Source organism: Manihot esculenta, chromosome 1 (assembly GCF_001659605.2).
Source record: "Manihot esculenta cultivar AM560-2 chromosome 1, M.esculenta_v8, whole genome shotgun sequence".
NCBI classification, from domain to species: domain Eukaryota; kingdom Viridiplantae; phylum Streptophyta; class Magnoliopsida; order Malpighiales; family Euphorbiaceae; genus Manihot; species Manihot esculenta.
In genome coordinates, this window is record NC_035161.2 from 37,400,361 (window position 1) to 37,415,030 (window position 14,670).

A 14,670-nucleotide genomic window follows, 5' to 3' on the forward strand; every position below is an offset into this window, starting at 1 on the left:
ATACTAATAATAATAATAAGAGTGCAGTGTACCTTAGCTGGAACTCATAATTGTTGCTAAGTTGTCTGAAGATGTGATCCACAGTTATGTTAGGTACATGTCTTGAATTCAGGATGTAGGAGGAGGAGTAGCCCCTTTTGCAGGTCATCTGTTGGCATCGTAGGTTTGATTGGACAATTAACAAATTGGGCTTTAAAAGCAATGCACAATTATTGTATAATACAGAACTTCAAGAGTTTGAATCCTCTACCTCTGAAAAGTAAGAGAATTTTTCTTGGAATTATTACACTCCAGACCAATAAACAGGAACTGCATTCCAGGGATTGTCTGACGTTTTTTATAACAAAAAAAGATAAAATTTTTTGATTAAATAAACTAGCAAGTCCTTTAATTAAATACTTCATGCTGGTGGTAAATGCTAAAAGAATTAATCTGGTATAATTAGTTAAGTGTGTTCATCAATTTAGAAAAAAATAAAATTAGGTTTGACTTCTCAATGTTTTTCGTTTTTACAAATTCTAATTAAACAATGAGGAAATTGGTTTGGTCTGTACGTTTAGAAAGTTCAATTATATACAAAGTATACTGCTTTACTTTTGCACATGTTCAAGCTGTCGGTTGAAACATAGACTTAAACTTTTCTTTTCTCCTTTTTCTCCTTTTCACTTTGCAAAAGCAACTTTACCGGTATATATGGAAGAATTCAACACACTTGCAAATCAAATTAAATGCTTCTTTTTTTATTAATTAATCTCAGAGTAAAGCATTTTGCAATAAAACTATATATATATGAAGAAAAATATGCAATGTGGGTTGAGAAAATAATTTGGAAGTCAGCCTGCCATATGTATTTGTTTTCAACTTTTCTTTTGTCCATATCTCTTTCTTTTAAAACTTTTATTTGATACTGCAGGGTATATATTTATATAGGCTAGCTTTAACATCTGTGTTAAGCTTGGGACTTAAGTTTGGCATCAAATAATGGCTGCATGTGCCATCATTAATTTGCTGAAGCTTCTCCCACCTTCATTTCCCTTTACCCTAGTGGCAAGCAAAAGACATATCCTTTACTTGAGATTCTGATAGATATATTAACCAGCACAAGCTCAAGTTCATCTAAGCAAAGGACTACTTATAATATTATAATTAATTTTCTCCACTAAACAAGAGCGAGCTATAAGCTATTTTATGGTCAAAATGCATGGGCCATGAGATTTTACTGTGGGGGTGAGAAAGGGAGCTAGCGTGGAAGATAGACCACAGCCGAAACGAATCGAAACCCCATTGCATAGGGGAGCTAAAAGAAGCAGCTGTTTGGGTTGACCTCACCATCGACGAGAACAATTAATGTAGGCAACCTAATTTTAAGACCATTGATGATGTTGGGAGAAAAGTAGTTAAACTTATTCAACTCAAAAACAATTATTATTTGGATGTTTACATGAAAACTTTGTTATATATAGATAATGAAACTACAAAAACCTATCCCTATGTGTGAAAGCAAAGCTAGGGGCAGTGTAGAAAAGTGGACTCTATGTCATGTGACTCAACCAAGACTAACTCCCCACTCCTACGTATAAAAAGACCCCATGAAAAATATATATAATGCATGGCCATATATAAGAAATCCTCTATAGCACCCCTCTCTCTCTCTCTCGCTTTTCCGCCTCTTGTATTAACAGTTGAGGGGAATGTTGTCTGGTTCGATGTCATTCATGTGAAGCTCGAACTAGTTCTTAACTGAATGATTTCGGACCAGGCTTCATTCCCCCCAACAGGTTTTGATTTGCATCTGCACTAATTAAAGAATATTAATATCTTTGCTAATTCGTCATCTTTCAAAGGCAGTAGATATTAAGAGGTGCAGGAAAGGTTAGTTCTTCCTTGTTTTTTCTATTTCCTGAAGCTTAATCAAATGTATATTGCTTGTGTTGGCAGGAGGATATGCATCTTTGGTCGATTGGTTTTGATCTGATGCAAATCATTAACAGGGAAATGAACCACAGATAAAGCAATTATGAAATTTCAGCCACCAGATGATGGCGGCCGGCATGTCGGTGAGTATGATTTCTTGCTCGATTCAATCCCTTTGTCAGTTTGTTGTCCATGTCCTTAGTTTCATGACAGAAATGTGACTGTAAAAATAGCTACTCTTCCTTTCCGTTTCCTTTAAACAAAGAAATACGAGGATTTGAGGCTTGCCAGTTTTTCTTGATCTCTTCCAGAAACTATTTGTTCATGGCCATCACCATGAAAAACTATGGATACCAAGTGGGTAAGATCGATGTCTTAAACGCTCTTGTGGGTAATTTCAAAATAATGAATTACAATAATAAAATTAAAAATACCACTTTTATAAACATGTGGGATAAGATCAGATCTTACATGTGAAGCTCATAATATCAGGTGGGTCAGATCTTATCATGAAATTGTCATATGTCTTGAGGTTCCATGGCTAGCTAGCTGCCTGATCATAGTTGTATTATGAGTTCCTGTACAAGGCAAAATAATTGGTCATCTATAAAAAATAATAAGCTGAAGTGATTTGTTTTTAGTACATCGGAAAGAAAAAAAGCTAAAAGTGATGAAGCAGAAATAATATTTTTTGTTCAGACATGATGTGCCGACAACATAAGTCTGCTGTGAAATTACGTATGCTAGTTGCTTGTGAATTAAGGTTGAAAAATTAGAATCGAATTAATCCTTCAGGGGTTATGACATGACCACTCCTTCAAGACAAGAGTTTATAACTATTGGGGGCCAAACCTATGGGTCTGCTCTGCTTGCATGTATATTTTATATATAGCAATGTAATGGAGGCTTCCTTCTTAGCTTCTTGCTAGGGTTAGGGTTACAAAAAAGAATTATTATTATTTTCTCTTTTTGGTTTGTGAAGCATGATCCATCTTATTAGTTTATATGGTATTATATATGTTTATACGTTTTGCATATACCCAATTTATTAAGCATGAAATAATAATATATAATACTCAAATACATACAATTTAAAATAAATCATGTTAAAGAGAAAAAAATATGTTACAGTTACAGCCAGATTAATTTAATATTTTAATTTATTAAATTATAAGAAATAAATTATAATATTTTAGAGTAAGAAAACTTTTAAGGAGCTAATTAACTAAAAATCAATAATAATTCTCCCCGTTCATTTGAGGGTTTGGATAATTTTTCTGCTTTGGGGAAAAAAGAGGAATTAAATTAGGTCAAGACGTAAAGTCAGGTGGTTTGGTTAATAGAGCAATAAAATAATGGGTTGCCACTCGATTGGCGATTGCATCTCCTTTATTGACTTTGGGTGCAATCAGACTTTGGAAAATTACTCAAAACCAATAAACCTAATTAAATACATTAAAAAAAAATAATTATCTCTAATGACTGTCATTATATCAATTAATTAGTTAGTTAATAAACTAATTCGATAGGTTGCAAAATTTTCCACATGTATGTATGTATGTTAAGTTGAAATTTACAATGTTCAAATACATAAATTCACTCTTAAATTTTATAAAATTTTCAAACACATAAATTCATTCTTAAATTTTATCAGGAAAATCTTGTGACACATTAAATTTTCAAATTGTTCTATTTCACACTTTATTTTTGAAAAACTGAAATTAAATAAACTTAGTATTTAGAGATAAGAGGATAGTTCTATACAATCATTTCTATACAATCATTTTAACATATTAAAAATGAGGTTTAATATGTATTAATTGTTCAATATTTATTTGATACGTGTATTAAATATATATTTTTTAAAAGATTTTATAAAATAATCTCTTTATCTATTTTTTTTTCTTTTTCTCTTTTTAATTATTTCTAGCAACAAATAGAAAATTGCACACTCATTTCTTATTATTTTTATTCTCTTCCATCTCACATAGAAGTAGATTCAACATCTTCCACGATTAATAGAATAAAATTAAATTTCCATACAATCAATGATTAACAAATGTAAATATTGATATGACATTAAAAATTTATCCTCTTATTTCTTCACATTTCTATAATAATCAACAATAAATTTAAGATTTATACTAATAAAAATAAATTTATTTCATTCTCCATATTTTTTCACAATCAATAAAAAGAAATATTAATTCAAAAAAGGAGAAAAAAATATAATACAAACCTATTAAGAAAGAATTGATCAAAAATCCAAACGAATATTATTCACATCGCTTCACTTTACACTGTTGAGAAAAATTATTAAAAAATTGTTAAAATCGAAAAACACATCTTGAAAATGGTGTTAGAGAAAGTCATTAACTCATTATAGACATCGACTATGACTTGACATCGTTGAAAAAATGCACAAGAAAATATTATATATGTTTAAATTTACCATCGATTACTGAGTGAACACTATTAAAAAGACATGAAAAATAAAATGTATGAGGAAAGATTATATATATTTAAATTTATCATTGATCACTGAGTAAACACCATTAAAAAGATACGAAAAACATAAATTAGAAGTCTTTGAGATTTATTGAAAAATGAATTAAGAAAGAAAAAGAAGGAGATCTAAGAGTAACAATCGAGAAACTTGGGAAGAAGAAAAAGCGATGAATTTACTAAATTTTTTCTATATAATAAAGATGATCTTATGTATCAACTCAACGATACGTTTTCTCTCTTTTTTTTTTTATTTCACAAAAACAAAACAAGAGGCAGTGGGTCCAAGTGATGGGATTCCATGATTACATTCAGTTCCTGTGGTGATTATCAGAAGAACTTTAAATCTTGAAATGACAAGAAAAGGTTTTTAAATGATTTGATTCCAAATTTCATTGGAAGCTGAGAAAAAAAAAAAGAAGGGAGATTGGAGTATAGGAGTCTGGTGTCTAGATTCTTTGAAGACTGTGTTCCTCTTTTCTAAAATTCACTCCACTTTTCTTTCCCTTGTTTATCACTTTCTAATGCAAACAGGTTAATCTGAGAAAATTTCTCAACAGATATATTCGTTGTGTGATTCTGAATCCTATTTTGGCGAGATGCTGCTTTCAATTTTCTGCATATGCCCCCACCATTGCCTTCATCCGCTGTAAGAAAAGTTAAAAAATGAATATAAAATTTTATTCGATGATTTAATAATTGATATTTTAAATTATTGATATATAGTTGGTATATTAACGATTAATTTTTTTATACTTTAATTAATAAATTTAATAAAAAAAATCATAATTAACCCCAGAAGCTGAAGCAGTTACACGTGTTAGCACTTGATTTAGTTGTGAGGAAAAATTGCAAGGAGCTGGTCACTCTTATGAGAGTCTCCGAGCAAATATAACGGAGACCATGCAACTAGGAAGGATTCATAACATCAAATCAAACAGAAAATAATCCTCCGTACAGGAAATCTCAAACATGCAGAGTGGTAATTAATTAAGCATTCAAACAAATAATTTTCTTTTTCTTTTCTTTTCCATCTTCATCCTCAAATTTATTTACATGTTTTTTCGTCATTTCTTCAGATGATAATAGCAAACCAACCTTCACTCAGATCTTTTTAGCCTCCACAATCGGCTTAATCATTGCGGCAGCAATGCATTATCGTTTTCGACAGACAAGGTATCGAAAGATCATCCCACGTTTAAAACTGAAGGGAGACGGCCGAGGAGAGAAGCTTGAAAGCTTCCCTCATTATGTAGGTAAATATATGTATATTTATTTATTTATTTATATTTTTTTGTCTCCTTCATATTGATTGGTTGGTTGTTGGTGCAGCTAGGCAAATGGGATTTGCAGATAGGAGAGAATGTCCGCATCTCTGCAAGTTAGCTGCAGAATACATTTGCAAGAGTGAAAGCTGTGAGGAAGAAATTTATGCATTTTTTTCAGATGAAATTGAAGCAGATTCGCTCTTTGTAAAGCTTCTTGAGGAGCTTGAGAGATGCATTCTTAGTTATTTTGCATTCCACTGGAGCCATGCTGATCTTCTTATGCATCAGGTAATTCATTGATTAACATTTTAATTATTATTAGATTAGTTCTTGAAAGTGCATCTTGTGGGATATAGCCACAGATTGTATTTTATCTAATTGATCTTAAGAATCTAATACTCAAAAATATTATATGAAGGCTTTTATTTATATAAATTTGCGGAAATTAAAAAAAAAAATCTTGAAAAATTACAAATTTATTAATAGGAAGAGCAACTCTGTTATATCAATGAGGGAAAAAAAAAACTTAATGTTATTCGTTGTTGCAAGCCATATTGCATTTTTATTGGAGCTGTGTTGATCTTGCCATGCAATATTATTAGACTTGGCAAAGTGTCTTTTGTTGTATTGTGTTTCTGTTGCTTTCTGATCATCTACTTGCAGGTACTGACTGCTGATGCTGAACCCAAAAAGAAGTTTAAGAACATTATCATGGCAGCGACAAGGTGGGTAGTATTATTATGTTCACCAATGTATGGAAATAATCATACACACGTATGATTTCATTACATGCATAAATCGGTGATATTTGATGAAGATGATCATTAAGATAAGTGATATTTTGCAGAAGAAAAGTAAAATTTCTTCGCTCCTCTTTTTAAATTTAGGGAACAGAGATTCGAGAGGGTGACAAAAAACCTCAAGGTAGCTAGGGTGTTCAATACATTGGTAGAGGAAATGAAAGCAATGGGACTAGCTTCAAATGATGATTCGCAATGTACAGAGGTTATGGCTCCAGTGGCACACTCTGATAGAAGTCCAGTCCTCCTCTTCATGGGCGGTGGAATGGGTGCCGGGAAGAGCACTGTGCTTAAGGACATCCTCAAAGAGTAAGAACACTTCTGTATTTAATGATTTCTATCTTCAATCTTACGTCAAGAAAAATGACTTATTAAACTATTATGAGCTGAGAATTATTGATTCAATCATGAACAGACCATTCTGGGCAGGAGCATCAGGAAATGCAGTGATTATTGAGGCAGATGCCTTCAAAGAATCAGATGTCATCTACAGAGCACTTAGCTCCAGAGGACATGCTGACATGATTCAAACTGCTGAATTGGTGAGATCATGTGTTCCTTACACATAATCTTTGAAACAACATTTGATATGGTCCATGACACCATCCAGCATCTTAACTACTGCAATTAGTCTAGATGATCTTGCTTGGTAGGATTAGATCCTTAAGATATTTCTAATGGGTAGGATTCAGTTGAAAGTTCTTTCTGTTTTTCATTTTCCCTTTGAAATAGGTGCACCAATCATCAACAGATGCAGCATCTTCTCTCTTGGTGACAGCCCTGAATGAAGGGCGAGATGTGATCATGGATGGCACACTTTCTTGGATACCATTTGTTGTGCAGACAATAACAATGGCAAGAAATGTTCACCGCAAACGTTATCGCATGGGAGCTGGTTACAAAGTAAACGATGATGGAACTGTAACTGAGAACTACTGGGAGCTGATTGAAGAAGAAGACCAACAAGACGGAACCAAAAAGAGAAAACCATATAGAATAGAATTGGTCGGAGTTGTTTGTGATGCTTATTTAGCTGTCGTCAGAGGCATAAGGTAAGCAGAAAACATTATCCAAAGCTCAAGGTCTTATTACTTCTTCTCAAGATACTAATACACAACAAATGGGATAATGTGAGTGCATTCAGGAGAGCCATAATGTGCAGAAGAGCTGTAAGGGTGAGGTCGCAATTGAAATCCCACAAGAGATTTGCAAATGCGTTTCTAACCTACTGCCAGCTCGTCGATACTGCCAGACTGTATTCCACCAACGCTTTAGAAGGCGCACCTAAGGTACAAAATCAGGGGCAATTCTTAACTGGATCTACATAGACCCGCTGCGGGTACACGTGGATCTGGTCTAGCTAAGTATTTTTCCTCACTTCATTAATCTGCGCTCACCTAGTGTTTCATCACAATGCTAACGTAATAGTGACTGTGAAGTTGATAGGATGGAAGGAAAGAGACAAGACTCTGCTGGTTGATCCAGATGAAATAGACTGTCTGAATAGGGTGGGTAGATTGAACGAGGAAGCAGACTCCATATATCAGCTTTACAAGCCACCTAACCCAAACATGGCGCGTGGTTCAATTTGGAAAGACATAGTATTATCACCATCAAGGTTAAACATTCAAAAGGAGTTGAAGTATTGCATTCAAAAAGTTGAAGGATCAAAATCATAAACTAGTTTTTCATCGCAGACGAAGTTCTAAGCTTTTTTATGTTTCATGAAGCAAAAGATCAAGCAGATACAGGCATCTGAATTTTCACCTTGTTTGACAATAGAATATCATACCAGGGTTGGACCATGTATTGCTGGTTTTATGTGTAACATTCATCTTCTTATTTTGTATGCTGTTTCTCCCCCAATTATGAGGCCTATTGTAGAAAATTCTATAGTACATCTGGTGGAATATTCACTCACTCGCATGTAAGTGAGTTCTCCATGAAATAAAGAGGATGGATCCCACATAATTATTAATGAAGATTTATGGGCATATACTACTTCCTATTAATTTAATTGCACTTTAATTCATTTCATCTCATATTATTTTTATAATTAAATTTGATTTAACTGCCAAAGCCAGCTTAAACTTACTTAAATAATTTTAATAATTATTTTTCAATCAATTTAAAATATTTTTCAAATAATTTAATAATTTCATGTTAGTTATTATAATTTCTTTTCACTTTTTCATTTCTTATTTATGTGGTACGTGACAGCGGAAGATACAAGTTTCACACAATCAGAAACTTGTATATTCAGAGCTCTGGTCAATGGCTTCTAGCTAAGCTAGAAGTTTCATAGTTAAAATTCAAAATAAGGACTACACTCAAAACTATAAACTAAATTAGAGTTAGTCAAATTAATAAAAAGAAAGAGTTTTACTTTTTTAATTAAAAATTGATTTCACTGAAAGTTAGTTTAAAATTATTATAAAAAATAATTATATCAAATTAATTAAAGTGAATATAAAAAAAAATTTAATTTTTTACCAAGTTAAGTATTTAAATAGGAGCTTCCCGGAGTTCATCACAATATTCGGACCTCAACTTTGTTTCTATAATGTTTTCATTTTTTAATTTTTTTTATATAATAGCTGAAAATATTATTTATGTATCACCGGCAGATGACTACTGGGTTTGGAAAGCGGGTTGGATCCAGACCGGTAGGCTCAAATATTAAAAACCCGCAATCCATCGGCTTATCGGGCACCCTATAAATGTTACCATAATTTCCCTCTTCGCCTTCGAAACCCTAGTCTTCACAGCATACACAGTCTCGGGCTTAACTTCTCCATCTCTATAGCCATGGTGAGTATCCGAACACTCTCAAATCTCCAAAATTAATGATGTAATTTCAGAGCAAATGAAGAATATCTAAAATTTTCTTATTATCTTCTCAAGGATCAAACAGAGGCTTCATATTTCATATTGATTTCTCATCTGTTATTTTCATGATAATCAGGCCGATGTTGAGACCGACGTTGCTGCTGCAGGCCTGCCAAAGAAGAGAACGTTCAAGAAGTTCAGTTTCAGAGGAGTGGATTTGGATGCTCTCTTGGACATGTCCACTGATGAGCTCGTCAAGCTCTTTCCTGCTCGTGCTCGCAGAAGGTGACGTGCAGCAACTAATCGCGTCTCTCTATTTTTGAAGCCTCAAATGATTTACTGTTGGATAATGATTTCTCCGATATGTGTTATTTTCGTTTCAGGTTTCAGCGAGGTTTGAAGAGGAAGCCAATGGCGTTAATAAAAAAGCTTCGCAAGGCGGTACGGTTTTCTGTTTATTAGTTTTTAATAATAATATCATGAACGTTTATTTTGCTTGGTGTAGTGGGATGCGCCTTACTAATTTATTTTCTTGTTATTCTTGTTATTAATGTTTGACTTTTGGATTACCTTGTTCATCTCCTTTTGTATGATCTATGTACTGCATTACTTACCTCTCCGTGCTTTTGTCCAACTAAATTACTTTCTCTGTGAGTTCAAATTTTCTAAAATTCTTATGACAAACGCCCTGTTGCTTTTTTTCCCCAATTATTACGACCTTAAAGAAAAATCAGTAACTTCTTTTTTTTATAGTTTCGGCCGCATTTTATTTTACATCGTGTTCTTTGAAGATCTGTTGAATAATTGCAGTATGCCTACTTGTACCCAAAATGAAAGCAAACATAAATTCCCTTTGCCCTCCAATTTCTTGACTCCTTAATCCTGTCTTAATCATCTGCTCCTTTTTCCCTGTTGATGTAACCTAAAATGTATTTTGCAAGACTGGCCTTTTGCCCCAGGTGCAGACATTTTAATCTTATATTGATATGGTTGCCCAAACCCCTTCAGTTTGGAATTCAAGAAATTCAGATCAATGGAGATAGTAGTGAAACAATGCAGTTTTTTGGTTTAAGTGATCAGAATGAGAAAGTGAAGAAGGCCAACTGTATAGGGGACTGATAGATCATGCAAACTTAGTATCAGTAACCAGTTGAATGTGTTACCACCTTGTGATGGTGGGTCCTGGGTCTTGGCCAAATCAATTTCATCATGCTGTGAGGAAGTTTCTGTCTGTTATTTAGTTGGTGTGGCATTATCGGGTTTGATAGATTTCTTGTTAGACTGTCAGCTATTGCATAGGCAATTAGGCATACAAGGAGAGAGTAACAACACCACAAAGGATGGGATTACAAAAGCGACTTAAACAACTCTTAACTCAGTGGAAGAAAAAGTAATGGTGGGGTAAAAAGTAAGCTAAACATGTGCAAGTGGGTTTAAAGATGCAAACTGCTTACATTCTGTTGACAGGATTATCTCTTGATGTTATCAAGTTGTCAATAGATACTTCTTTTATGCCCTTGGAGTTTCAAAATATGCTTTGAAGTATTACTTGTATCACTTTGTTGGAGATCTGTGGTTTTATTCCAAGATTAGGTAAGGTCTTTCTATGTGGTTGATGCTGTAATTTTTTACTCCCTCCAACCTATAATTTTTGTCCACTTTTCCTTTTTTAGTTGTTCCAAAAATATTGTTCACTTTTTTTTTACATTATGATTAACATATAAATTAACTATTGTAAACCTATTTAATTTTGTCACAATCCATCATTCTTTGTTTTTCTTTTCAAATGATAACTCAAATCATATGTTATTAATGAGGGTTTATTGTTCCAATAAAATTGAATGATCTCATTTATATTAAAGATGAGTATATTTTGAAGTTGATATATTTGTTTTTTAACTTATATTATTTCTTAATCTTTGTGAAAAAGTAAAGTAGATAAACATTATGGAATAGGGGGAGTAGAATAATAAGATTATGGAAGGTGGTGCTATATTGCATCCATGTGCATCCTTTGTAAAATCTCTTGGTGAAAGCTGAGTATACATGTTGCAGTATAATGGCCCCATGTAGAATTTTTGTAGCCTCATCTGTAAGGTGATGATTAATTACTGTTACTTATTGACCGGCATTTCTTGCTTTCGTGCTTGTTGCATTTATTAGTCCGTTTTAGTTTGCTGGAGCGCTTGTTAATAATTTGTTATGCTTTAATTACTTATTTGAAACTAATTGTTTTGTCATTTTGTTATTTAAATATGCTTGTGTTCTGCTTTCTTAACTTGAAGGGCTTGTTTCAAGAAAAATAAAAAATTTTAATCATTTTTGTAGTTAGTCAACAAAATGCTGATGCTTACGTTTGTTCTTTATGTGATCCATAAATTTTTTTTTTTATTGGTGGATATTGGTATTGTTCTTTATGTTAAGCTGAGTTCAAGTTCATATTTGTGCCGCATTCATGTTCATGTCCAAAACAAAGTAAATGCTCTTAAATTTTGTTGCAGAAAAGGGAGGCTCCACCTGGTGAGAAACCTGAGCCTGTCAGGACTCATCTCCGGAACATGATCATAGTACCTGAAATGATTGGTAGCATTATCGGGGTTTACAATGGCAAGACCTTTAATCAGGTTGAAATCAAACCTGAAATGATAGGCCATTACTTAGCTGAGTTCTCCATTTCTTACAAGCCTGTGAAGCATGGGAGACCCGGTATTGGTGCTACCCACTCATCCAGGTTTATTCCGCTTAAGTGAAGATTTTGCATATGCCATGAACTACTGGCCGCATGGGAGTGCTTTACCATCTTAGTTTAAATTTTGCTGCCTTTGTTTTTAGCAGTGTTGCCTCACGTTGAATGAGTGTTGGAAAGTTTAACTAGTTTATTTGAAATTCTCTTTGGGTTAATGAGTTATAAATATCGACTTGATGTCTATTTTGGGAAAGAAAATGCTCCACTTTTCTGTTTTGGGGGAGAGATCTTTAATTATCCGGCCAGAAAATAACTTTTGGGGCCCCTGCGTGCTTCTGATTACTGTTCGCACGTTGAAGATCAGCATTTTTTTCATGCCTGGTCTTTCATAGAGAACGATATTGGTATGTAAATGCCCGTAATCCGTGCCTACAGTCTTATTGGTATGTAAATGCCCGTAATACGTGCCTATTTACACTTAATATGGGTACAGATTAGCCACTTTGTCAATGTCTGTGTGCTGGAATATGTGCGGAACTTGAAGAAGGTAAAATGAAGGAATTAAATTAGTTGAAATTCTTATATCAAAAGTTTAAAATTAATGAAATTCATTTTTCATCAACAAGTGGCATTATTTTGTTGAAAAATAATTTATTTAATGAATAAATTAATAAGAATTGTTTGTCAATTATTGCAGCTAATAAAATTGAATTATTCATTTTAAAGTATATTAAAACTACGAATTTTATTTATTATAATAAAATTATAAATTAATTGTTAAAAAATTTTATATTTTTAATTTTGTTGTAATATTTTTTTATCAATTAAAATTTGATTAATTGTATTTTGTATTTATTTGTTCATTGAAAAAGTAATGGAATTGTCACCTTAATATCATATTATTACTGTATTATTACAGTCATTAAAATTTAAAATTAATTATTAAATATTTTATATTTTATTTTATAATTTTATTTTTTATCAATTAAATTTTATTTTTTTAATATTTAATTAAATGCGTTCTATTAGAGATTTATAAAATTATTTTTTTTATTATTAAATATATTTAAAAGAAATAATTACTGTTGTGTTTATATAGTTTATTTTAATTAATTAAAATATTTTTGTAATTTTAAAATTATATTAAAATATTTTTATATATTTATTTTCATAACTAAAAAGATATGCATTAATTTTTATTTATTTTTATCGTTAAATTTATTTTAAATAATTAAAATATTTATGTAATTTTAAGGTTACATTAATATACTTTTATATTAATCACCACTTAGTTGATGAGTTTGGTGAGTAGTGAGTGAGTTATTTAATAGAAGATTAATTTAAATATATAATTTTTTTATAAAAATAAATACAAACTAACGATATGTATTTTTTAATTAAAATATAAAAATATTTTAATATAATTTTAAAATTAAAGGTATTCTACTTGTTGAGGTTTACGATATTTAAATCTGAACAGTATTTAAACTGTTTTTAATTTATTATTAATTTCAATTTAAAATTTACTAACAAAGAGTGATGTGATAATTTAATTAATTTTTAATAATATAAGTATTGATAAGTACAAATTAGAGTAATTTTAAAAAATCAGAATTTAATTGATAAAAAAAATAAACTGTCTAATTATAATAAAATCAAAATTATAGAAATTTTTTTTTTATGTTAACTCAAAATTATTTAAGTTAAACTGTTTAATATTAAGTAAAAGTTATTTGTGGTATGTCTTTGATCCAAGCTCCCGACTCTTGCATATTTAACCTGGAGTTGTGTTGGCTGTGTGTGAATTTTAATAAGCCAATTGGTGGAGTGCAGCAAACAGATTTGAATTTCAATCGTGGAAAGCATTCAGCTACAATGATTGTAGTAGCACACGTATAAGATTCAGCGAATTCAAAATATCTTCCGATGGTAAGGTTATCTTCCTAGACTTGATTCAAAAAACCTTCTTCATAAGCTGTTGATTTCCAGACTTTCTAAAATGGGTGATAATTCACTTGTTTTAAAGTCTTGAACACCAGCTGACATCGTGAAATACACATAAGACTCTAGTTTACAGATCCCGAGGATACTTTCAAACTCCACTAACTCCAAAAATGGATTAACATAATGTAAAGACTAATTTCAGGAAGACAAGAATCAAGAGGAGATTCGGCATAGAGTGGTGTGATGAGAAACAAGAAGAGGCGTTATAATACTTTGTTATTTAGTTATTAGACAGCTGATGAACTTCTTTTTATTTAAAGAAAAAGATGTAATAGTAGCATGCACACTTTAAGAAAAGCACCATACACATTGTTTAATCCTTACTTTTATCAAATAATAAATTACTAATATTTGGAAATTTGCCCAACATTATTCTTTCGTCTTTGGCCACGAGAATCAACTTAATCAAAATTTTAGATTATAAGGATTCGAATTTCGATAAATATAAATATATTATTCTTTTAAAGTTACCATTTAAAAAGACGCCCACAATCTTTTTTTAATTCATTCTTTTAATCTTTCATATATATATTTTTTTCGGCTATTTGTTACTTTTTTAAGCAGAGAGTTGGGATTCCAAATTCATATGGAATTCAAAAAGCACTGGAATTTAGTTGAGGCCGGCAACAAGTAACGGCTAGTAAAACGGCGGCTTAGCCTCTTA

At 31.7% G+C, this 14,670-nt stretch overlaps 2 protein-coding genes across 8 annotated transcripts; both read left to right on the forward strand.

Annotated features, from left to right (window-relative positions):
• Positions 1–1,534: 1,534 nt before the first annotated feature.
• On the forward strand, positions 1,535–8,469 carry LOC110620368 (calmodulin calcium-dependent NAD kinase). 7 transcript variants are annotated; one of them, XM_021764102.2, is made up of 11 exons: positions 1,926–2,057; positions 4,980–5,068; positions 5,219–5,401; positions 5,499–5,675; positions 5,752–5,975; positions 6,351–6,412; positions 6,575–6,796; positions 6,903–7,029; positions 7,220–7,539; positions 7,632–7,776; positions 7,927–8,469. In XM_021764102.2, exons 3-11 carry the CDS (start codon positions 5,392–5,394, stop codon positions 8,164–8,166), a joined length of 1,527 nt encoding a protein of 508 aa, XP_021619794.1. In that variant the 5' UTR covers positions 1,926–2,057; positions 4,980–5,068; positions 5,219–5,391; the 3' UTR covers positions 8,167–8,469. The 7 variants fall into 7 exon arrangements, with proteins under 7 accessions (XP_043816813.1, XP_021619786.1, XP_021619778.1 ...); XM_043960878.1 differs by lacking the exons at positions 4,980–5,068; positions 5,219–5,401 and adding an exon at positions 1,535–1,778 and having other exon boundaries at positions 1,939–2,057; XM_021764094.2 differs by lacking the exons at positions 4,980–5,068; positions 5,219–5,401 and adding an exon at positions 1,539–1,872 and having other exon boundaries at positions 1,992–2,057.
• A 670-nt stretch (positions 8,470–9,139) lies between these two features.
• LOC110611245 (40S ribosomal protein S15-4) lies at positions 9,140–12,255 on the forward strand. Its single transcript, XM_021751446.2, has 4 exons — positions 9,140–9,298; positions 9,453–9,601; positions 9,700–9,757; positions 11,818–12,255. The coding sequence occupies exons 1-4, from the start codon at positions 9,296–9,298 to the stop codon at positions 12,064–12,066; spliced, it is 459 nt and encodes a 152-aa protein (XP_021607138.1). The 5' UTR covers positions 9,140–9,295; the 3' UTR covers positions 12,067–12,255.
• Positions 12,256–14,670: the final 2,415 nt, after the last annotated feature.

Bases quoted from the DNA above. Each gene is read 5' to 3' on its own strand.
- LOC110620368 (XM_043960878.1), top strand. From the start codon at position 2,018: ATGAAATTTCAGCCACCAGATGATGGCGGCCGGCATGTCG. The intron at 7,030-7,219 runs GTGAGATCATGT...CCTTTGAAATAG, and splicing joins TGATTCAAACTGCTGAATTG to GTGCACCAATCATCAACAGA. The intron at 7,777-7,926 runs GTACAAAATCAG...GTGACTGTGAAG, and splicing joins CTTTAGAAGGCGCACCTAAG to TTGATAGGATGGAAGGAAAG.
- LOC110611245 (XM_021751446.2), top strand. The intron at 9,602-9,699 runs GTGACGTGCAGC...TTTTCGTTTCAG, and splicing joins CCTGCTCGTGCTCGCAGAAG to GTTTCAGCGAGGTTTGAAGA. The intron at 9,758-11,817 runs GTACGGTTTTCT...ATTTTGTTGCAG, and splicing joins TAAAAAAGCTTCGCAAGGCG to AAAAGGGAGGCTCCACCTGG.